At 36.2% G+C, this 23,157-nt stretch overlaps 1 protein-coding gene across 1 annotated transcript in view; it reads left to right on the top strand.

Annotated features, from left to right (window-relative positions):
• LOC130070137 (dynein axonemal heavy chain 11) overlaps positions 1-23,157 on the top strand; it is an 82,732-nt gene that overhangs the window by 15,350 nt on the left and 44,225 nt on the right. Inside the window, exons 27-50 of the mRNA XM_056234426.1 lie at positions 6,403-6,494; positions 6,618-6,744; positions 7,401-7,550; positions 8,049-8,282; positions 9,635-9,766; positions 9,962-10,122; positions 14,719-14,875; positions 15,152-15,297; positions 15,387-15,503; positions 16,251-16,389; positions 16,478-16,570; positions 16,661-16,855; positions 16,979-17,056; positions 17,259-17,391; positions 17,518-17,645; positions 17,844-17,992; positions 18,097-18,247; positions 18,332-18,463; positions 18,931-19,104; positions 20,524-20,728; positions 21,440-21,605; positions 21,694-21,796; positions 22,657-22,896; positions 22,980-23,141. Of these exons, the coding sequence (XP_056090401.1) occupies positions 6,403-6,494; positions 6,618-6,744; positions 7,401-7,550; positions 8,049-8,282; positions 9,635-9,766; positions 9,962-10,122; positions 14,719-14,875; positions 15,152-15,297; positions 15,387-15,503; positions 16,251-16,389; positions 16,478-16,570; positions 16,661-16,855; positions 16,979-17,056; positions 17,259-17,391; positions 17,518-17,645; positions 17,844-17,992; positions 18,097-18,247; positions 18,332-18,463; positions 18,931-19,104; positions 20,524-20,728; positions 21,440-21,605; positions 21,694-21,796; positions 22,657-22,896; positions 22,980-23,141 (3,564 nt within the window). The remainder of the gene's footprint in view (positions 1-6,402; positions 6,495-6,617; positions 6,745-7,400; positions 7,551-8,048; positions 8,283-9,634; positions 9,767-9,961; positions 10,123-14,718; positions 14,876-15,151; positions 15,298-15,386; positions 15,504-16,250; positions 16,390-16,477; positions 16,571-16,660; positions 16,856-16,978; positions 17,057-17,258; positions 17,392-17,517; positions 17,646-17,843; positions 17,993-18,096; positions 18,248-18,331; positions 18,464-18,930; positions 19,105-20,523; positions 20,729-21,439; positions 21,606-21,693; positions 21,797-22,656; positions 22,897-22,979; positions 23,142-23,157) is intronic.

Here is a 23,157-nt window from a genome sequence, read left to right as displayed (position 1 = left end):
TGCAGGAATACCTTACAATTATACAATTAAAGAAGTCTTCTGTTTTTACACAGTATTCTTTGGTAAATTCATAACATTATCAATTACATCCACAAGAACTCCCCGTCAAAGTACAGATTTTTAGATGTAAAACACGTACTTTTCACATTAATGTATAGGTTTACTTTGAATAAACTTACTTTTATAGTAATTAAACGCAACTATCCAATATATCTACATACTTTTAATTCAAGGAGTTCACTTTATATAAACATTGTTTTATAGTAAATAAAAGCAACTATCCAATATATCTACATTACTTTACCATTAATGTATAGGGTTAGGGTTAGGTTAGCACCTCACACCTATCAAATACAGGGTAAATGTAAAACTTCCAAGTCCCCTGCCACCAATGCAGATATTTTTCAGAAGCAAAGATAAACTTTGCTGGCCACATCAGCTTAAGATTCAACAAGTGCAGATACAAGAGTGATAGATAAAAAATATATACATAAAATAAAAATAAAAAAACAGCTATGTAGGCTATACCTTTCATGCAGATATGCTGTAAATAAAAATTGACCATAATAATTACTGTGTGTTATACTACAGAAACAGATCTAAAAATATTGCCTTGAAAGATGGATGAATACAGTAGGAGATATTGTTGCACAGTGTAACTAAATATACAGTTATTGTACATGAAATAATTGAGCTTAAGTTTAATATAAAATTAAATCAAGAATAGTCAGTGATTGTTTATGCATCCTATATCCAGTGTTTCTACTGTCAGGTACCACTGACTCAGTGTTTACAATTCTGAAGTGTTCTGTAACAATTTCATAAGTGGCAGAGAAAAAATTGAGTGGCAACATTTTCAGACCCCACCCCGTGCACTGTAGCTGCTGCTGTCTGGTGCTGGAGCCTCAAGTCTCGGATCATCATGCTTTGGGACAGTTTTTCCGCAAGACAACCAGGTTCAAGAATGCTGGACACTAACCTCCTAATGCCTGTCTGCCTGTTGGTGTGAAAGGACTCTTGAATCTTGTGTGCTGATATGTCCTCTTTTGGCTTGGCTTTTAAGGGTGACATTGTCCTTTTTGTCAGTTTGAAATGCTGCCCTGACAGTGATTTTCTGACCATATACTATATTGACACGTATCTCATATGCTTATTTGAGAAGAAAATATGTGATTCAATTTAAAAGTAAAGGCTGTAAATCCACTTTAAAAACGTTGAAGCATTAAGACACAAAGTCAATCTATATTCAACAAAATTCAAGGCCCTCACTGCAGTGAAATCATTAGGCTCCACAATTTTCTCGGTTGATGGGAACAAACCGCCACACTATGAATAAAGTTTTACAATGGGGTGCTATATATTTTTAATTTACAATAGGTGAGCAATGTGTGAAAGACAAGGAATTTATTCTGGGGCTCGAGTTCAACCAAGGCTCTTGTAGCATAAACTTGAGCTTTGGTAAACTGGGGGTGAAGGAATTGAAGACATTAAAATGGTTGAAACATTACACAACGTGTAAACAAACATCCTAATTGTTTTTCTAGTCTCTGTGCTTTAGATATCAAGAAAGTGCGCGCAGATTCAAATAATTGAATGTTGTACAATCATTGGACGAATCATACGCCAGAGGCAATCTCGACCAATGATATTGTTTGACTTTGGGAGGGGGATACGTCATAACTTCGCGCGAAGCACTGCAGTAGAGAGCCTGGATAAAGTATGGAACATTTCCACGATATCGGCATTAAGCTTTCACTAAAGGTAGATTAATATACCCAGCCGGCACATGACCGACCTTCAACGTTGAAATATGATTCAAATAATGCCAGTCGTTGAAACAACGTTTAATGCTAAATGGTTGAAAAAGGTTAACAAAAACACTTTCTAAATCAACGTTTAATTTTTTACAAGATCTGTACGTTGAAACAACGTAATGTTTTCAACAACATACATAAATATCTGCCTTTTAACATATTATTATGATAATTCATTAGCATTTAATGATTTTTCTGATTTTCATAACAGTTCTTCAATGTATATGTTAAAATATAAGTATTATCATTAACAATAATAGTTTCACCCTCAACAGAGCAGTGCAGCAGAAACCTTTTGCTTTATGTGATTTTGTGTGAATTTACAATTTTGTATGCTTGCCAATTTTGTCTGCTTGCCTAACAGTTTACATTGCATTATTACATATTCATACACTGTCATGTCATTTGACCAATTAATTAAATAATAATACAGACTGCAACTCGCGCAAACTATTGCTATTGTTATTGGTTGTTTCTCCGTTTTACTTTGAGCATGATTGGTTAATCTGTCTGTCTTCCAGGAAACTGTCCAATGAGAATGTGCGCGGCTCTGCGCGCCTATTTTAAGTTTGAAAATGCGTCCGTTACTCTCGGTTGGTGTGAGTAGCTGCTGTTTGCGGTGATTACTCGGTCAGACCTGGATTATTTTATATCTGCCTGTTGAATTCTTAAATTCTGAGCGAATTTTAGTTGCTATGCAATGAAGAACAAAAGCTGGAATATGAACAGAGGAAGGGGTCGTTGGCGATATCAGGTAAGAAAACATTTTTCAGTCCTTAACAGTCTAATGTTTAGGGACACGGGTAATTTACCTGTCATAGGCTTACTGCAACCTCATAAGATGAATAAGTTATCTCTGTGTGTGTTTTTGTACTGCTTCACTATTAACGTAGCGATATTAGCACGTATTTCAATGTGTTAGTACCATCTAACATTGCTGTGTTTTGTTGTTGGTAAGTTAACATGAGAGGTAAAAAAGCGTGGGAATGAGTAAAGTGATAAAACCGTCATTTATTCGTTAGAAGTATGTTTACATAACCTCTTCAAACACTGATAACATATTGAAAAGATATTTGTTTAACGTTACTTTATTTTTTAGATCAAGCATTGGAATAAGATGTTTATCGGGGGAGAACACCCAACAGAAAGACCCATTCACCAACTAACGTTACAGTAAGTCAATTTTACCCACGTACTGTTCGAAAACCTACACTGGCATAGTATTAAGTGTGGTTTTCATACTGTTACTGATGGAAAGTCTGAGTAACTTTCTGTCCTTTTGTCTTTCTTCTGCTGAAGTGGCGCACTGAAAGGGGAGATTCGTGTCACCTTCATCAGTCCTTTCTTTAATCACTGGAAACCATTAAGGGAAAGACCCTCAGATGCAGGTAAAATTATTTGATGGGGTTAGGGTTATTTGATTTTGGTGTACCCACTGGCATTTTTTGTGTGTGTGCTTCCCTTTCTATGATACACATTTCTGACGGGATTGCCATGCTTTATGTGTATGTTTACATTTTTAATCATGTAACAACTAACAGTCTCAAAGATGACATTACTCAAAGATAACATTTTTACAATTGAAATAAATTTCATATATATATATATATATATATATATATATATATATATATATATATATATATATATATATATATTTGTTTCCTCACAATGTCAAATGTGCTTGTTAAGTGCGGCAGCTTTTATACATTTTACAATTTTAATATGCAAGTTAACATTATGTCGAGTCAGCAGAGCTAACGTTAAAACTCGCCGTTTGTTACATTATGTATTAACCTTATAAAAGTCTGTCTAGCTTTAGCAAATGTAACATTATGCTGGTCCTAATAAAGTTAAACCGTTATTAACGTTAGCCCTGAATGTGAAACATGCATCAGCCATCATAACATTAACGTTAAATACCTTTGGTTGACTAACATAACGTTAGCTGTTAACTTAACGTTACATCTTACAAGTTACTGTTGCCTCTTGCAAACACGTAACAGTAGGGGTGTGAAGGTTATTATATAACCGTGAGACCGATGGTTATAGTTGAACACCGTCATTAGAACTCTATAACCGCCAAAACCGTTATTCAAATATTTTTTACAAACATTTTTTATCATAGAGAATGTTTAAATACTATTATCAGCTTACGAGGGAAACAGAGGTGGAGAGTTAGTGGTGCTTCGGAGGCTGCTACTGCTGGAGATGATTCGGGAGAGGTCTGTGCACCTTTACCGATCAGAGCGCGCGCTGACACGGAGTAAAGCCTTGTTTATACTCGACGCGTCCGTTTCTTTTACTGTCTATGGTCCGCGCGCACCTTGCAAAAATGACGCGTTGGGTGCGCAAGACCCCATTTTGCTTGGCTGTGTGCACAGGGTTTTTTGTAACAGTGCGCACGGCGCCGCATCCGAGGATGAACGACTTCATTGCAAAGTTTTTTTTTTCTTAAGGTTTTGTTTACTGTGCAATGAACGTGCTTTGTTTTAAATAAATCACACAAAGTTATTTTTTTTCTTAAGGATTTGTTTACTGTGTGTGATTCATTTAATGGAAAGCACATTCACTTCTAGTCGTCTTGCTGTTAATTTTAAATAAACGTAGAGCAAGTAGCTAATCAGTGTCTGCTCGTTTATTCAAACTAAGTTGTCCTATAACAGACGAACGTCGCAACACATACAGTTCAATTTTCATTCAAGCTCCAAACTGCAATTATTGTTAAGGGGCAACCTAATGGCTCTGCTCTGGCGATTTTTACAAGCATGATACATCTTATCTATTTTTCAGGACAATGCCTGGTGAGAGCCACTACAGAGGATCATAGCCATCGTTGGAATTTTGAAAGGACGTGGGTGAATATCAATCTGCCAAATGAACTTTTTTAGCATGCACATTCACATCTGTATATTAATACTGATTATATATTAACTTTGTTTGTTACTGGAAAGAACTTAGCTTCTGAACTAAGAACAAATAACTTTTTGACTGAAGGACTTGACCGTATTTTATGTGCATTTTAGCCTATGTGCATTTTAAAGTAAACCCCATGCCGTAATGGAAAAAGTATGTACATATATTGGACAGTTGCTTGTAATTGCTATCAAATATTGTTTACATAAAATAAACATGTGTATTTTTACATATATTGGAGAAATGCTTGTAATTACTGTCTATTAATGTGTATATAAAGTGAACCCATACATTGAGTAAATGTCATGTTGATATATTGGAAAGTTGATTTTAATTAGTATAGGCTAAAGCAATGTTTATATAAAGTATACCTCATACATTGATGTTAAAAGTATATAGAAGGTAAAGCCCCATGCATTAAAGGTACAAATATGTAGAAATATTGGAGAGTTGCCTGTAATTATTGTCAAATAATGTTTATATAAAGTGAACCCCCTTATTTAAATGGTAAACATGTAGAAATATTGGAGAGTTGCTTGTTATTACTGTCAAATAATCTTTATATAAAGTAAACCTGCATACATTAATGGTAAAAGCTTGTAAATTTATTGGAGATGTGTCTGTAATTACTGTCAAATAATGTTTTAATAAAGCAATAACTGTTAAAAATATGTTTCTGAAACTTAATATCACAAGATCTTGTTTTTTTGTACAGGATAAAACCAATATTTAACAGGAATTTACTGTAAATGGATTGAATAATGACATGAAATAAAAGTTTAAATCGATCAATATACTGGTATTAGGCTTTAAATTAGGGTATCTGAAGGTAATTATACAACATTTTCTGTGTGTTTTACATAGAAAAGTCTTTACTTTGACAAGGAGTTCTTGTAGATGGATTGGATTATCCTAAAAATATACCAAATAATACTGTATTAAAACAGAAGTCTTTGTTTTAATTATGTAATTTTAAGGTATTTCTGCAATATTTGTAAGTTTTTATACAGATTTTTCTTTTCTTTCTACAGCAGTTTGACTGTAAAAATACAGAAAATGTTTACGGTAAATATCCGTTTTCAAAAAACAAAATTTTTCTGTAAAATAATTTAAGTTTTTTTACTGTAATTTGACGGTAAGTGGTTGGCAACTTTGCTGCCAGACTTTTTACCGTTATTTTACGAAAAATTTTTTTACAGTGTATGTATACTATGTAAAACTTGAATTACAGGTTTATATTGGTACTAATATAAGTACAATTTTAATAATTATTATCAAAATAATAATTCTATTTTAAAATTAATCTTGTCAAAGTTACAACCTGCAATTAAGTTCATTGCACTTTAAACCACTTTGAATTTAATTGCTGATGGAGAAAATGGGTAAATACGAGTAAAAATCCAATAAAATTTAGGTATTTCCATGAAATTAATATACTTAAATGTAATTAAATGGACACACTTAATATTAAGTGTCTTTAACTAATATTCACTAACATTTTAAATTAATAATTTGACACAATTCACTTATTGTGTACATTATTTATTTTATTTAATGCGATTTTTCCATGTAAAATGCACAAAGATGTTGTTATTTTTACAGTGTAGATACATGGATCTACCAGGTATGTAAATATTTACATATATTTACTTTTGTCTGTTTATGTGTGAAGGTCCTTATGCTCAAAAGTGGCAAAACGAAAAACGTAATTACTGCAACCAACAAGCCCGATCTTCTACCGATGCTTGAAGATCTGCAAAGGAGGTCTGTGAAATTTTAAGGTTACTTTTTTCCAGTAAACTCTGTTTTTAAGAAGTGTGCATGGATACGCATTGTTTCAAGAGAGATGCATTAATAATTCTGTTGATTTCCTGTTATTTATCCTAGACTTGCTGTATGTGAGAAAGCTTTAGCCAAATACCTGGAGACAAAGAGAATGGCTTTCCCGCGATTCTATTTCGTCTCTTCAGCAGACTTACTGGACATCCTTTCCAAGGGCAGACAGCCCAGACAGGTACTGCTTTTAAAAGTTAGGAGTTAAGTTGAACTTGATTCAACTTTATATAACAGTCTGTCTATTAGTTTGAGTCAGTTTGAAAGTTTAATTAGTTTCAGATTTCTCTAATTATACAGCTCATTTCAGTATTACAGTAATCCATAAACAGGTCAACTATAAAGTATGCATTCTCTCCTGGTATTTGTAATGATGTGACTGAGATTCATGGAAATATATTTTACATTGTACCATACTTCCCCATCTCTCTTCTCATTTGCGTACAGTAACCTTTATCTCTGTGATTAAACTTTTTCATCATCACTGTGATAATTCCAAGGGCAGTGCTTCTCTGTGAAATATCATTATGATAAAAAAAAGAAAGATCTACAGATGGATTGATTCTAACCCTGGCTACATCCTTCTTTGAGCCGATCCTCCCACATATGTGCAGGTTTTCTCCTGAACCGTTCAACCAGAACAGGGTCAAAGTGCTTCATCTCGTTCTCATTGTACCTCAGTTATAATAAGAATTGCAAATATATCCACAATCATATCATTATCTATGGATATGCATAACTACATAACTGCGCAGATTGATTCATTTGTACACGGATGTACTGTCTACAATATATTGTTCTGTGAAAAGTAATGCTTTATGGTTCATTGCTTTTTAGGTTACCCGTCACTTGGGTAAGCTGTTTGACAGTATGACTGATCTGGAGTTTTCTGACAAGGAGGGGGGAAAGGCCACATCAGCGGTGGGAATGTTCAGCAGAGACAGAGAATATGTTTCATTTTATTCGCCATGTGACTGCGTTGGACCGGTAAACCCCGCAAAAGCATCCAATTAAATCAAACACGGATATTAAAAAGTTGTAACTTTTTAAAAAAGATTTTAAAAGAATATAAAAAATTGTTTTATAAAATATTAATATAAATATTACAATAACATCTAAAATATTATTTGTATATAAAATACAATTAAAAAATATTTAATTTTTAATATTATTAAATATTACATCAAATATTAATATAAGTATTAGATTATCTAGATATCTATGAAATACAATAAAATGTTTTAAACATCATTAAAACTACAACATCATTAAAACTACAGATACACCAGATGAAATATACATGCAGGTAGAAATAACTTTAGCAAGAATTTTTAGCAATTAGGATTTCCCAGCATTTACAAAACATGGTCAGTTGAAGTATTTTTATTGGTCTGTTTTGTTTTTTAATATTTTGTATGCATAATTGGCCCTGATATAATAGTAATCTGTCAGATTATTCTTTACGGAGTGAGTTTTTTCTGTCAGGTTGAGCTCTGGCTTAACTGTCTGGAGGATGTGATGAGGGAGGGATTGAGGAGGCACATAGCCGAGGCCGTGGTCGTGTGTGAGGAACGCCCGCGGGAACACTGGGTCTTGGAGCTGCCGGCTCAGGTGGTCCTCACCGCCTCTCAGATCTGGTGGTCCGCCGACGTGAATCTAGCATTCGAGCGGCTGGCTGAGGGTTTTGAGACGGCACTCAGAGACTACAACAAGAAACAGGTCATTTGATCTTATGTACTGTATGATATTGCACACTTTTTTACACATCTAAATGAATGACATAGAGTAGATTCTTGTTCACAATCGAGATGTCTTTTTCAGTTATGTTGACACTGAAACGTTGACTCTTATAAGGCAATATTTAGGTACAGCAGTCAGAGTAGTCCAGTTTACAAACAAATGACTCTTATGAACCTGTTCTTTTTAGTGAATCAATAACATACAGTGCAACCAGTGTAATCCGGGTCACAAACAACTTACTCTAATGAGTCAGTTATTTTTAAAGACACACATACAGTGAAGTATGTTTCATGAACAAATGGCTCTTATGAGACGGTTCTTTTTAGTGAACGAATAACATGCATTGCTACCAGTGTAGTGCAACTCATGAACAAATGACTCTAGTGAGCTGGTTCTTTTTAGAGAATCAAAAACATACAGCGCAACCAGTGTAGTGCGATTCAGAAACAAATGACTCTTAAAACACTTTTTTAATTTTGAACCGGAGATTTATAGTGTAACAGATCCTAAGTCACTTCCTCCTACAGTAAATAGACCTTTTAGTTTTCTAGGTAGTGCTAGACTCCCTACTTTTCAAGCACAGATAGAGCGCATCTGTAGTGTGAACTAGGCAATGATGAAGCCGTTGAAAACACACTCCACTCATTCATTGTAACTATGATGAAGCGAATAGTGCTGATCCGTGTAGACTGCCACGAGCACGTCCATATCATCCCTGCAGCGTCAGTATCTGTCATCTAACGCAGGGAAGGTTAGCGCGTCCTTGGCCGGCGTTTGAATAATCTGCCTCTTTCCCTTCAAGCCCCTGATTGGAGTTGCTGTCAGACAGCATGGGGTGATAAATGCAGTACAACCTAAGCTGCTTTTACACCAAATACAGGCAGGAAGATTACATCTCATTTGCCTGTCTGTGACAAGGATCCACCATATCGCCTATTAACCGCCTCCCCCCAACTCACACACACACACACACACACACATATATATTGACCCAGCACTCTCATTCATTGTCACACACACACCAGCTGGCCGCTCTTATTCATAGTCAAACAGTCTTACACACTTGCAGTTCCCCCCAGCATTGATAAATGAGCTCTGTGCTTATTTGGCCTCCCAACTGGAATATATGACCTTGCTCCATAAACGTGGGGGGATTTCTCTGATGAACACATGACCCTGAGTCCCTGTCAGCGCAGTTATTACCATCCACTTCTCTCTGGCATGTAAATTGATATAATTACTGTAAGCAGGGGCCACAAAGCTCACTGTATGCTCTCACAAGCCATCATTGTGCCCTCTGAAACTCTAAAGTATCTGCCCTGCTTCTCCAGATTGCCCAGCTAAACTCCTTGATAAACATGTTATTGGGGGAACTGAACCCGGGTGACAGGCAGAAGATCATGACCCTGTGCACCATAGATGTTCACGCCCGAGATGTGGTCTCCAAACTCATCGCTCAGAAGGTTGGGTCATGTTTTCTGCGGTTCGTAAATAATGATCATGTTGACTGAAGGATGTTCTGTTTCCTTGTTTTAAATCATTTAGTTCATCAGTCATTATTTTAATGGGCTTTAAATTAAAAAGCAGTAATTGATTAATTAATTGAGTTGGGAGCATTTAGAGTAGTTTCATTAAATGTTTGAGGCTGTTTTACGCAGGTGAGCAGTGCTCAGGCATTCGCCTGGGTTTCTCAGCTCCGCCACAGCTGGGATGAGGAGCAAAACCACTGCTTCATCAACATCTGCGACGCCCAGTTTCGTTATTCCTACGAATACCTTGGCAACACACCTCGTCTGGTCATTACACCTCTCACAGACAGGTACCTTATCAGCTAATGATCTCTGAGCAACTCTAGAACTTCTTTTTTATTCATTTATTTATTGTTATCTAACGTGAACTCTTTTGATATGTTAAACCTTTTGGTAATACTATACAGAATATATTATTATTGATACATTTTTTATAATTGTTTTTTTCCAAGAAAATGTTTTATAAAGCAAATACAAGGGAAAAAGGAAATAATAAAACGAACAAATATAAAACACAATAGAACAGTAACACTTTATAATATGGATAAGCCATTACTAAAATGACCGGTAGTTCATGTACATTCAAATATGCATATATGAAAATAAATTTCTTCAATTGTTTTAATAAACAAATAATTTAAAACAGACTTCTTTTTTTTCTTTTCTTTTTTACATGCCTTCATCTTTTTCTTTTGGATTTCAAATGATGGTAATATAGATTTTATTGTTTTACCATTGTCCCAGACTCTTAAAATATGCAAAGTCATCATATTATTATAAACTATTTAAATAATCATAGTTATTTTTACACAAATTGCAGCTGTTCCTCAGGACTATAGTTTCCACAATGACCAACAATTAGGCCCTTAAAGGGGCTATGTGTAGGTTTTTACTTAAAAAAATCTTTAAGATAAGAGTTTTCATTTGTAGCCAACCATAATGTAATAGAAAGAATGACACCTTGACTGTCCACCACGGTTGCCTCTATCAGCCTGTAGGCTCAATTGTGTGTGGAGGAGTCGGGTCCGAATTGGCGCGAAAATTCACAAAATGTGACGCCATGCGCGTTCTCGTCTACTTGGGCTTACATCCGTACGGCAGCCATTAGTAAGCAGCGGCAATCACTAGCAGTAGTGTTTCAAATGGACTCTGCAGACGGAAAGAAGCGACCAGCCTCCAGCACAATCCAGACACCCATAGAAACTCTAAAAATTAAAAAATAAAAAGAGCCTTATCTAGTGCGGCCAACGAGCGTGCAAGCGTGCTTCTTCCGCAATTCTCCTTTAATAAAGTTTTTCTTTAAAAAAAACAAGTGTACATGGTTAGGGAGAATGAAGAAAACACAGAAAAATCAAGGTAAATAAATATATTATTTATATTGTGCATCATTTCCAGTTCAGCTGTAATAGGCTATGTGCACAAGCGTAATTTCGAACTTCCGCTATTGTCAGAAGTCGGCTGTTCGGAAACGGAAATTGTCAGTTTCCGGTTTACGGCTGTTCATCCGCAACCGCTATAAACGAACAAGATGAGTGCTGCTGTTGTACGAAAAAAAGAGTTGTTAAACACATCTAAGTTTCTAAGAACTGTAGGTGGATCCATCATCTAACGCCCGTTTCACACATACCCCGTTTGCAGTGCGCGGTGCAGGAGCAACGCGCGCTATAGTGCTTTCACATATGATGCGTTTGCAGTGAATAACTGATCCGCGGCTGTACCACACAAACACATACTTAATTTTTTTTTTTTTTTTCGTCGCCCAAAATGTCTATTTTGTGCAGCCACTGCGCACGAAGGTTGGTGTTTTTCGGGAAGCGTTGGAAGCTCAAATGGCTGTTAGCGACTTGAAGCAGAGCAAAGTGGCACACAGCAGTGCTCCTAACGCACCATGTTAACAGGTTAGGGCTTTCACTTTTCACACCGTTTCAGATGCGGCACGTAACAGCAGTGCAGCGATCGTTTCTGCACCGAATCTATTTCTGCTGTGCTGCATTAAAGTGACACCGCATGTTTCGTGGTCAAAATGCACAAAGATTGACCTGAAAATGTAGTAATTTCACCATAAATGCGTTTCATTAAATAAAATGTAGTAATCTCACCATAAATGCATTTAATATACCGGTACTACTATTTTTCACAGTCATCTGAAGACTGTGAAAACCGGGGTAAATCAAGGAAAACTACAATTAAGGCGACATAATGAACAACACTCGTCTCATTCGTGGAGGTGGAAAAACAAGTTCTTTGTGACATGCAAGATCTATTGTAGGCTATTACAATTTAAATGCAAAAGAAAAGGCATGTGAGTCGGCTGTTTTTGCCCATTTTAAGTTTTAATTTAAAATATTTGCCATTTTAATATAGTAAATTTGACCACTTGCTTGAGCAACTTAATATAAGTAATGCATGGAATAATAGCCCTAACTTGCGTTGTTTAAATTGTGTTTAAACGTGTATACATCCATTAAAGAGTGTGTACAAAGAGAATCGCAATGCTGACAACTTTTTTTGAAATAAAAGTTGCAGCACAACTTCTGGATTTTAAATAAAAAAAGTAAGTATGTGTTTGTGGTACAGCCGCGGATCAGTTATTCACTGCAAACGCATCATATGTGAAAGTACTATAGCGCGCGTTGCTCCTGCACCGCAACACGCACTGCAAACGATGATAGATAGATAGATGATAGATCCACCTACAGTTCTTAGAAACTTAGATGTGTTTAACAACTCTTTTTTTCGTACAACAGCAGCACTCATCTTGTTCGTTTATAGCGGATGAACAGCCGTAAACCGGAAACTGACATGCCGACTTCTGACAATAGCGGAAGTTCGAAATTACGCTTGTGCACATAGCCTATTCTGTCAAATTATGAAACAAAAGTGTGAAACGCTTTTTTGCGCATACATTATACATACCATGCTAGCTATGAAATTAGCTTTAGCCATAGACAGTAAAAGAAATGGACACAGCGACCCCATAGACTTCAACGGAGAAAAGTGAAGTCAATTAGAAGCACTCACTTCCTGATTGCCAAGCGCACTGCGCAGGCTCAAACTGAGCTGGACGACGTAGATGTGATGTGAGCAACCTGTCTGACAGTTGTACGTCTTCTAGTAGCTGTGCCAAGAGGAATCTGAATCATTCCCTTCCGAATCTTGCAGAGCCGGAGAGCGTGAGTATTAGCTGTCCATGAGCTAGCAGCAGGAGCAACTTTATGACTCTCTATGGGCTTCTCCCTTGACTTTATGCCTCCACGTCCCCCCGATTATGCGCGAGCTTCTACTTCTGTCTATACGGTAATTTCTGTACTGTGCGACATAGTCGCGTGTTATGACGCAATCGTTAGCCTGTTTTTACAAAAACTGCTTCTACGGGGCCATAACGTAAGATACAAGGTAATGGAGTCTTTTATACATTGTCGTGTTTCTTTAGAAATAAATAATGGACAAATGGAGTCTTTAAACGCCTCAGATGTAAAGTTATTCGTTGTCAAAGTGACGCCAAAATGAATGGGAGTCAATGGAATGCTAACAGCAAGTGAAGGCTTGTTAGCCAATGGCTGTCCCCGGGGAGACTTCAGTTTCCGGCTGGTGGATTACCCCCTTGGCTTTAGCAAGTGAAAAGAGTTTGCCATTTTATAACATAAATGTTTGAAAGTCCATCATTTCCACCACAGAATGCTGTTAATCAGAATACATACAGTGATTTGAGATGTTTATGACATTTGAAAAAAAAAAAAAATGTGCATGTAAAAAGAATGTTTTATGAGTTTATTTTCACCCCAGGGCCAAAATATATTATATCTGCTTGCCTGTATATTTCATATAAAAATTGCATCCATTGTTTGTTTCTCATAAATATGTCTTGTGTTCTCTTCTCTGCAAAAAATGATTAAAAAAAAGGTGTAGTGCTTAAAAACATTAGATGAACATGAACTACAACAAACGGGAAAAAACCCATCACATGAACAATGTATAAATATTTTAATGTTTTATGAGATTGTTGTTAAAGACCAGATAACTTTGAACAACAATTAAAGTAATTTAACATTATTAGAACCTTAAAACACATGAATCAACGTCTCATGAGTCATGACATGTATCGCATTTTGAACGTAACTACTGTTTTTCATCATATAATGAAATCAGTGTTGTGGAAAGCTGCTGCATTACATTATTGCAATACTCCCTAAAAAAAGTTACTAATTTCATAACTTGGTTACTTTCTATGGACCGTAATGCATCACGTTACCTTTGCGATACTTTTTCTCATCTGGCTGTGAGGCTCGCTGTCTTCCAGGCCTTGCATGTGTTTTTTACTGAGAAGGTATTTTTTGCAACATGGCCTATATAACATACACCTTCATTTTCTTAAAAAAAAAAACACATTTAAAATATTATATTCTGACACTTATATTTATTATAGTACTTATAATATGTCCTGCCCCCTAGAGCTATGGATGCCATTCAAAAGATATCAACATTACGGGATATATTACCTACTGTACAACTCTTTCTTTGAAAGTAATATATTTTGTTACTTTTGTACTTTTTTTTCCCCGCGCATGTATGAAGCGACTACGTATTGGTGAAGGAAGATCATTTTAATTCAGTTGTTTAAACAAATGTTTAAGCAAATTAATTAAACTAAAAAGTAACATGCATTAGTTTATAAAAAAAGTAGCTAAAATATTTGTGTCAATTAAATGTATAAAGTAATGCATTACTTTACTTGTTACATCAAAAAAGTAATCTGATTACTCAAAGCACATTCCTTGTAATGTGTTACCCCCAAAACTGCATGTAATAATGTTTAATGCTATTAATGGAAATTATTATAAGGCCACCTTACATTCAGTGTTTGATTTTGCTTATTTTAATTGCAGGTGCTATATAACTCTGACTCAGTCTCTACACTTGAGTATGAGCAGTGCTCCAGCGGGACCGGCTGGCACAGGAAAGACTGAAACCACTAAAGACCTGGGCAGAGCTCTGGGGGTCATGGTGTACGTCTTCAACTGCTCTGAGCAGATGGACTATAAGGTAGACATACCAGCAGAGATGGGACTCAGCCCACCACAGCACAATTACGAGTGTATTCTCAGTTCAGATGAGCTCCTAATGCATAGCATATAATTACTTTGCCGAATAGGATTCTGCTTCTTAATTGAAAGAAATCAATGACTGCTCTGTTTGAAACTTTATTACAGTTGGCTGATGTTTTGGAAGTTCTTCTTCTTAACCAATGTTGGTTTGGTTCTGTTAAGTCTTTAGCAGAGCACACATTGAAATGTTTCCATGACTTGTTTTGGTGTTCAGTCCATAGGGAACATCTTTAAAGGCCTGGCACAAACTGGAGCTTGGGGCTGCTTTGATGAATTTAACCGAATAGCTGTGGAAGTGCTGTCTGTGGTGGCAGTACAGGTGAAGACCATACAGGATGCCATTCGCAACAAGAGGAAAAGGTACGTTTTTTAATTTTTTTTTAGATCTTCTTAATAGTTAACATGACTTGTTGCCATGTTTTACCCATTTTACCCATTGTCCTCTGTAGGTTTCTCTTCCTAGATGAAGAGATTAGCTTGAAACCCTCTGTTGGGATCTTCATCACAATGAACCCTGGATATGCTGGACGAACTGAGCTACCAGAGAACCTCAAAGCTCTTTTCAGGTATAGCTTGATCCGAATAAAGATATACATTTAGAAAAAAATTACCAAACCAGAAAAGAAATTAGCTAAAGTGTGTTTTATGGAGTGAAAATTTTGATCATCAATGAAGATATTCATCATGCTGAAAATTCAAAATGTTACTGTGTGTGTGTGTGTTGTCCCCATAAAATAGGGAAACCCAACATGTGTGTGTGTGTGTGTGTGTGTGTGTGTGTGTACATATATTAAAATAACCGTTTTCTATTTTAACATATTTTATTTCATTTATTCCTGTGATGGTAAAACTGAATTTTTAGTAGCCTTTACTCCAGTCTTCAGTGTCACATGATCCTTCAGAAATCAATGAATTAATTAATCCTTGCCGAATAAAAGTTAATAAATGTTTATAATTTTTTATTTATTTATTGGATTATTAACATAATTATCAGTTAATATTACAATTATGGACAACTAAAATGTTAGGTTGACCAACTATTTTTACATGCCGTGCTATATTTATTGTACATGCTATATTTAGTCAAATCAAAATGGACTCAAATTAATGAATATGACAAGCCAAAAACAATGTAAAAGTCTGGATTGAAGATGTTTGTACCAGCTGCACAACAAAACGAACTAGCACACATCGTGTCAAGTTGTGTTTAATGTCACATGCTGTGTAAAAAAAGATGAGGTCCTCTTTCTAAACGCAGTGTCAGCAGCGTATAGATGAGTTCATGAATGCCATATGATTGCTGTGTTTTGCAGGCCGTGTGCCATGGTGGTTCCTGACATGAAGCTGATCTGTGAGATCATGCTGATGTCTGAGGGATTTCAGAGCGCTCAGATTCTGGGCAACAAGTTCATAACCCTCTACAGGCTCTGTAAGGAGCTGCTCTCTAAACAGGTACACTGACCCGTGAAGGTGCAGTACAGAAAAACCACTTTTGTCCTGTTTGTGTCTGCTTATAAACTACATATATTCTCTGCTGTAGGATCACTACGACTGGGGTTTGCGTTCTGTCAAACCCGTCCTGGTGGTTGCTGGAGCTCTCAAAAGAGCAGATCGGACTAGACCAGAAGATCAGGTGATGGAAATGTGTTTATGTGATTGATGTTTAACTCTATAGATCCAGCAGCCATGGGTTTTGACACTCTGACTTTGTTACATTATGAAGGTGTTGATGCAGGCTTTAAGAGATTTCAACATGCCAAAGATTGTTTCGGAAGACGTTCCGGTGTTCCTCGGTCTGATTAGAGATTTGTTCCCTGGTTTGGAAGTGGAAAGGCAAACTGATGCAGCATTTGAGCAGATAGTCCGACAGACGAGTCTAGACTTAAAACTTCAACCTGAGGACACATTTATTCTGAAAGTAAGAATCTCTTCGCACACTACATCATCATTTGTGTTTAACATTAAGTTATCATACTGTTTTAGATCTCTGGTTAACCTCTTATTTTATTGTTTTTGTCCTTTTTAATGATAATATATAAAGGTTGTTCAGCTTGAGAAGCTTTTGTCTGTTCATCAATCAGTGTTTGTGGTTGGTGATGCTGGGACTGGAAAAAGCCAGGTCAGTAGACACTCCACATAAATACAAACTATTACCTGTTTCCCATAGTTCACTTTCCCTGGAGTTTTGAATATTAAAATAAAAAGAGTTAGTAAATTTAAAGTGAGCAATAATCACAGCAAAATAAATAAGCACAGAAAATATGCAGATAATCATGATCAGATGATTATGTAATAATCGTGACAGGCCTACTCTGAAACAGATTCTGAGAACTCTTCACAAAACCTACTTCAACATGGGAAGGAAGCCTTTCCGGAACGATCTGAACCCAAAAGCAATAAGCAGTGGTGAACTGTTTGGATCCTTTCATCCAGCCACTCGGGAATGGAAAGATGGTACATCAGCATCCAATGTTTTGTAGAGCTGATCCTGTCCAATTCACAGTACATAACTTACTGTTTAGACATGAGATCCATTCTCCCCGGTAAGACTTTGAGATTGTAAATCTTTTCATGTGGCAGGTTTATTGTCACATTTCATGCGGGATCAAGCCAGTAACTCTCACTCGGGGCCGAAGTGGATTGTTCTGGATGGAGACATTGACCCCATGTGGATTGAGTCTCTCAACACTGTAATGGATGACAACAAGGTACTCTGCACAGTTTGTGCATGTTTTTTTATGGGGACATTTGCATTCAGCTGATTAATTTGAAGCACTAACATTACATGTTGAAATATTTAAACACACCACTGAACAAAACCACATACAATTTGACAAAGTTGTTGCAGCAAATGATGAATTATGAATATTGCCACTGATGTAGTCATGTTGAGCATGTCTGTGCAGGTTCTTACTCTGGCTAATAATGAACGTATCCCACTCACCCCCTCGATGAGACTACTGTTTGAGATCAGCCACCTGAAACATGCCACTCCTGCCACCGTGTCCCGAGCTGGCATCCTGTACATCAATCCTCAAGAGCTTAGCTGGAACCTGTGAGAATTTCACTCAATTCAAAATGCATACCATCTAATGCACAGTGGTTAACATTTGTGAAGGATTAGACTTAGGTGAACAACCTCTTTTCATCCATGTCTAGGTATGTTACGAGTTGGATTGATCGGAGGGAGAGACAAACCGAGAGAGCACACCTGACCATTCTGTTTGACAAATATGTCCCGCGCTGTATAGAAAAAATGAGAAACTCGTTTAAGACAATCATTCCTATTCCTGAGAACAGCATGGTTCAGGTATACCATTCTCACTGATACACTCATTCATATAGGTCTATACTCTGGTTCAAATCTCTACTGACATCTCTCTCTCTCTCTCAGACTTTGTGCTCCCTGTTGCATTGCCTGTTAACTCCTGAGAACATTCCAGCAGACTCTCCACGAGAAATCTATGAGACATACTTTGTGTTTGCCTGTGTGTGGGCATTTGGTGGAGCCACATTTCAGGATCAGGTATTATGGGTTTTTGTGTTTTGTTCAACTGGAATTGAAAAACAAAATCCTTATGCTTGTAGAAAATTCATTGCAAGATTATTCCAAACATGAAATATATACAGTAGTGGGTGGCCAAAAGTGATGTCCGGAGGGGATGTTTGTTTTTAATGACCATACAAGTTCCATTAAACAATCAAAATATGAGTAAAATATTTTAGATTTTTTTTTACATTTTAAATACGAGGGAAGAACAAAACACTAAACTTGGTTAAGGTATTCTAATTTAATTAAGGTAAGGTAATCTGATCAAATTATTTGGCAAAAAAGGCAAACCAGCTACAGGTTTTATTTTACTATGCAAAAAGAATGCAAAAGAGGGCATGTAGCAAATACAAATTAATTTACTGTAATATTCCAAATGGTTACAGTACTAATTTCTGTATGTTTTTATGTCTCTATTTTTGTTGTCTTTTTTGATCTCCCAGCTCCATGACTATCGGGCTGAGTTCAGCCAGTGGTGGATCAAAGAGATGAAGAGTGTGAAGTTTCCTGTCCATGGTTCTGTTTTTGACTTCTACTTAGATCCTCATTCCAGACGCTTCCTGCCATGGGCCGACAGGGTGCCCGCATTTGAGATGGACCCTGATACACCTGTGCAGGTGACACTAATACACCAATACTTCCTGTTACATACAGGATAACATGGCGTGAACATACGCTTAACTGCACAATATATTTCTTTGTGATCCTCTGAGAAAATTCTCCTGAGAAATTTCACTCTCACAGAGAACCACTTTAATTTCAGAATAATGGCATGCTAATTTAGTGCAGTTAGTGCATTAGAGTGGGTCAGTGAGCAGATACAGAGAAAACATCCTCCCTCCATCATGAGCTGAACCTGCAGTCAGAGGAGTTTTGGATCTGATTACCATTCAAAGTAATCAGAATTATGCGTGCGGGCTTGTGTGTGTGTGTGAGGCCATTGTCTCCGTTTTTATAATTGAAAGATAAAGACTTAATGTTGATAATAGGGTAGTCATAGTGATGAACTGGATCTACAGGTTTGATGTGTCTCACTCTAGAACTGTTCTGAAAGTTCATAAAAGTGCTCTTGCAAAGTTTCCCGCTGATTTTCCTGAAATCCAAGTATTTAAAACAATGTTTTAATAGAGTTTGCACATAAAAAAACATAATACTTTTATAAATACTTATTCCTGATTACTGATTAAACATTGGATAAACAATATGTACACCACCGTTCAAAATGTTGCGGTCAGTATACATTTTGCGGTCTATTTCACAATGATATATTGTGAAATATTACTATTATTATTATTTATTTTTTACAATTTATATTTTAAAATGTAATTTATTCCTGCAATGGCAAAGTTGAATTTTCAGCATCATTAATCCAGTTTTTAGTGTCACATGATCGTTCAGAAATCATTCTAATATGCGGATTTGAGCTCAAGGAATATTTCTCATTATTTACAATGTTAAAAAAAAACAGTTGTGCTGCTTAATAATTTTGTGAAAACGGTGGTAATTTTTTTAGGATTCTTTGATTGTATAGAAAGTCAAAAAACAGCGTTTATTTGAAATGGTAAAGATTTTTACATTGTTACTAAAGTTTCTGTCACTTTTGATCAATTTAATATATCCTTCCTAAATAAGAGTATTCATTTCTTTCTTTCAAACTAAAAAATCTCAACGTTTGAAAGGTTTTGAAATGAATGAAATAGAATGGTTACTTTTTCATTATTATTATTTATTAATATGAGGGTATTATTTAATTTTAACAGCATTATTTATTGCAGGGGTTCTCAACTCTGGCCCTCGAGGCCCAACAGAGTTTATCTCCAACCTTGATCAAACTCCCCTGCCTATAACTTTCTAGTTATCCTGAAGAACTTGATTAGCTTGTTCAGGTGTGTTGGATTAGGGTTAGAGCAAAACTCTGCAGGAAAGTGGACATCGATGACCGGAGTTGAAAACCCCTGATTTATTGATTTAGCTTAGCTGAATATGTCTTGAGTGATGAGATGCCATTTTTTCCCCATCACTCACTTTGTCTACAGGCTATGTTAGTCCCAACAGTCGAGACGGTCAGGCTGCAGTATTTCATGGGCAAGTTACTGGAGACGTCTCAGCCTCTTATGCTGGTCGGTGGAGCAGGCACTGGGAAGTCTGCTCTGGTCAGGAACCTTCTGGAAACACTACCAGAGAACTTTATAACTGCAAAACTTCCCCTTCACTTTTATACCACTGCATCCATGTTGCAAAGTAAGTGTGACTGCATGCATTTCTTCACATTTCTAGAGAACATGTTTTCAAATGTGTTGAACAGCACCTCCTTGTGGTCCATATGCAAAATTTCACTCCAGCCGGTGATGGTAATAATAGATCAGTTAAAGGGATAGTTCACCCAAAAATGAAAATTCTTTCATCATTTACTCACCCTCAAGTTGGTATTTTGAAGATACTTTTGGTATTGACAAAAGAAGATATGTTGAAGAATGTTGATAACCAGAAAGTTGACGGTAGCTATTGACTTCCATAGGTTTTTTTTCTTTCTACTATGGAAGTCAATGGCTACTGTCAACTGTCTGATTACCAACATTCTTCAACATATCTTCCTTTGTGCTGAACAGAAGAAAGAAACTCATACAGGTTTGGAACAACATGAGGATGGGTAAATTAAGACAGAATTATAATTTTTGGGTGAATTATCCCTTTAATCCAGTGATTCCAACCAGGTGCTCAGGGTGTACTTTAATAGATGCTCAATATATGTTTGCTTTGTTAAACCTTAAAAACAGATTGAATGTTTTTAGACCGAAGAGCATTTTTTTTATATATATCAAATCATACATATTTTAGTCAAAAAGTAACTTGCATTAGTCATAGGATTTCTTTGAAAATGATGCTCAATGAAATTTTGTAGTCACAGACTCACAGTCCTTTTAAAGCAACACTTTATATTGTCATTATCAGAGGCAATGGAGAAACCTCTCGAGAGGAAGGCTGGTAGGAGTTACGCGCCCCCTGGAAACAAGAGACTCATTTATTTCATAGATGACATGAACATGGTAGCTGTTGACAGTTACGGGACCTCTCAGCCACACGCTCTCATTCGCCAGCATCTGGACTACAAGCACTGGTTACGCAGCATCTTTCATTTTTTTCCACTTAAGATAGATATTATTTGTCAAAATACTTTAGAACAGCATTTGCTCTCTTGTTTTTAGGTATGACAGCCAAAAGTTAACAATGAAAGACATACACAACACCCATTATGTCTGTTGTATGAATCCTACATCAGGGAGTTTCACAATTAACCCCAGACTGCAGGTATTTGAATTTCTCCTGTAGGAGCTTCTTTATCGCACATTTGCACATTGCATGTTTACCATGATTGTGCAGCATGCAGAACTGAATTGAAAATTATTGTCAAGTAGAATTAAAATGGAATTAATTAAAAAATAATCTTGAAAATAAAATTAATCTTGCTATAAGTGTAGTTTTTAATGATACATTTTGGTATAAATTATACTAAACATAAACCTGTTATCATATGCACCACATATTTGGTATTAGCAAATATTAATGCCACCTATTGAAATGTTTAATAATATATGTGAAATAAAATAAAATGTATTTAATATATAATTCATCAATAATAAAATAATTTTTCAATATTAATATTTATAAAGTTATCTGCATAAAATGTGGATGGTTTGTTGTGCTGTATTTTTACAGTTTTGAACATTGTTTGAATATTAATTTCATATATATATATATATATATATATATATATATATATAATTGTATTTATTACAAATGTAATACATTACAATTAAAATGAGTATAAATATATTTTTTTTATTAATACATTAAACTTAAATTATACATCAGGGAATAAATTAGCATAATTTATTTAAAAAAAAATGGAGTAGCACATTTTTAAAATGTAGTAATTTTCTCCTTGTTTTCCAATTCAGTATTCTGTCGTGGCCAATTAAATTCAAACTCATGAATTCAAAGGGAGCCCGTTTTAAATTCTGAACTCTGTTTCTTCTGGACATAATGTACTGTTAGAAAATGTTGAATTATATTAAAATATATTGTTGTAAAAAAAAAAGTGTAGTAAACACAAAGTTTATTGTATGTGATATAATATGAAAATCACTGTCCTCACCTTTGTTCATCAGAGGCATTTCACAGTGTTAGCGGTCAGCACACCCAGCCCTGAGACCCTCAGCTCCATGTTCGGCTCTATCCTGGGCCTCCACCTGCAGAGGTTGCCTTTCAGCCCAGCTGTGGTGAGCAGTGGTCCAGCAGTGGTGAAAGCGGCCGTAGCCCTCCATGACCGGGTGATCCAGCACTTCCTTCCCACCTCAAACAAGTTTTACTGTCTGTTCAACCTGTGGGATCTCTCTCGGCTGTTCCAGGTAAGCATTCCCTCTGTGCCCTCTGTATAATGTTGAATTAGCCAACAATCTGTGTATTTTTCTGTGTACGTATGTCCACCTAGGGTCTCCTGTTCTCCAGGCCAGAGTGTGTTAGACAGGGTGCGGATCTGGTTCGACTGTGGATCCATGAATCCAGAAGAGTATATTCAGATCGCTTTTCTGAACCATCCGATCTTCAGCTATTCCGGAGGTTGCAGACGGATATTGCACGAAAGACATCTGAGGTAAACTACCACACTT

Source organism: Rhinichthys klamathensis, unplaced genomic scaffold (genome assembly GCF_029890125.1).
Source record: "Rhinichthys klamathensis goyatoka isolate OS25496 unplaced genomic scaffold, OSU_Roscu_1.1 h1tg000395l_1, whole genome shotgun sequence".
In the NCBI taxonomy this organism is placed as follows: domain Eukaryota; kingdom Metazoa; phylum Chordata; class Actinopteri; order Cypriniformes; family Leuciscidae; genus Rhinichthys; species Rhinichthys klamathensis.
Note: the sequence above shows the minus strand (reverse complement) of the source record. Positions and strands in the feature narration are given on the sequence as shown.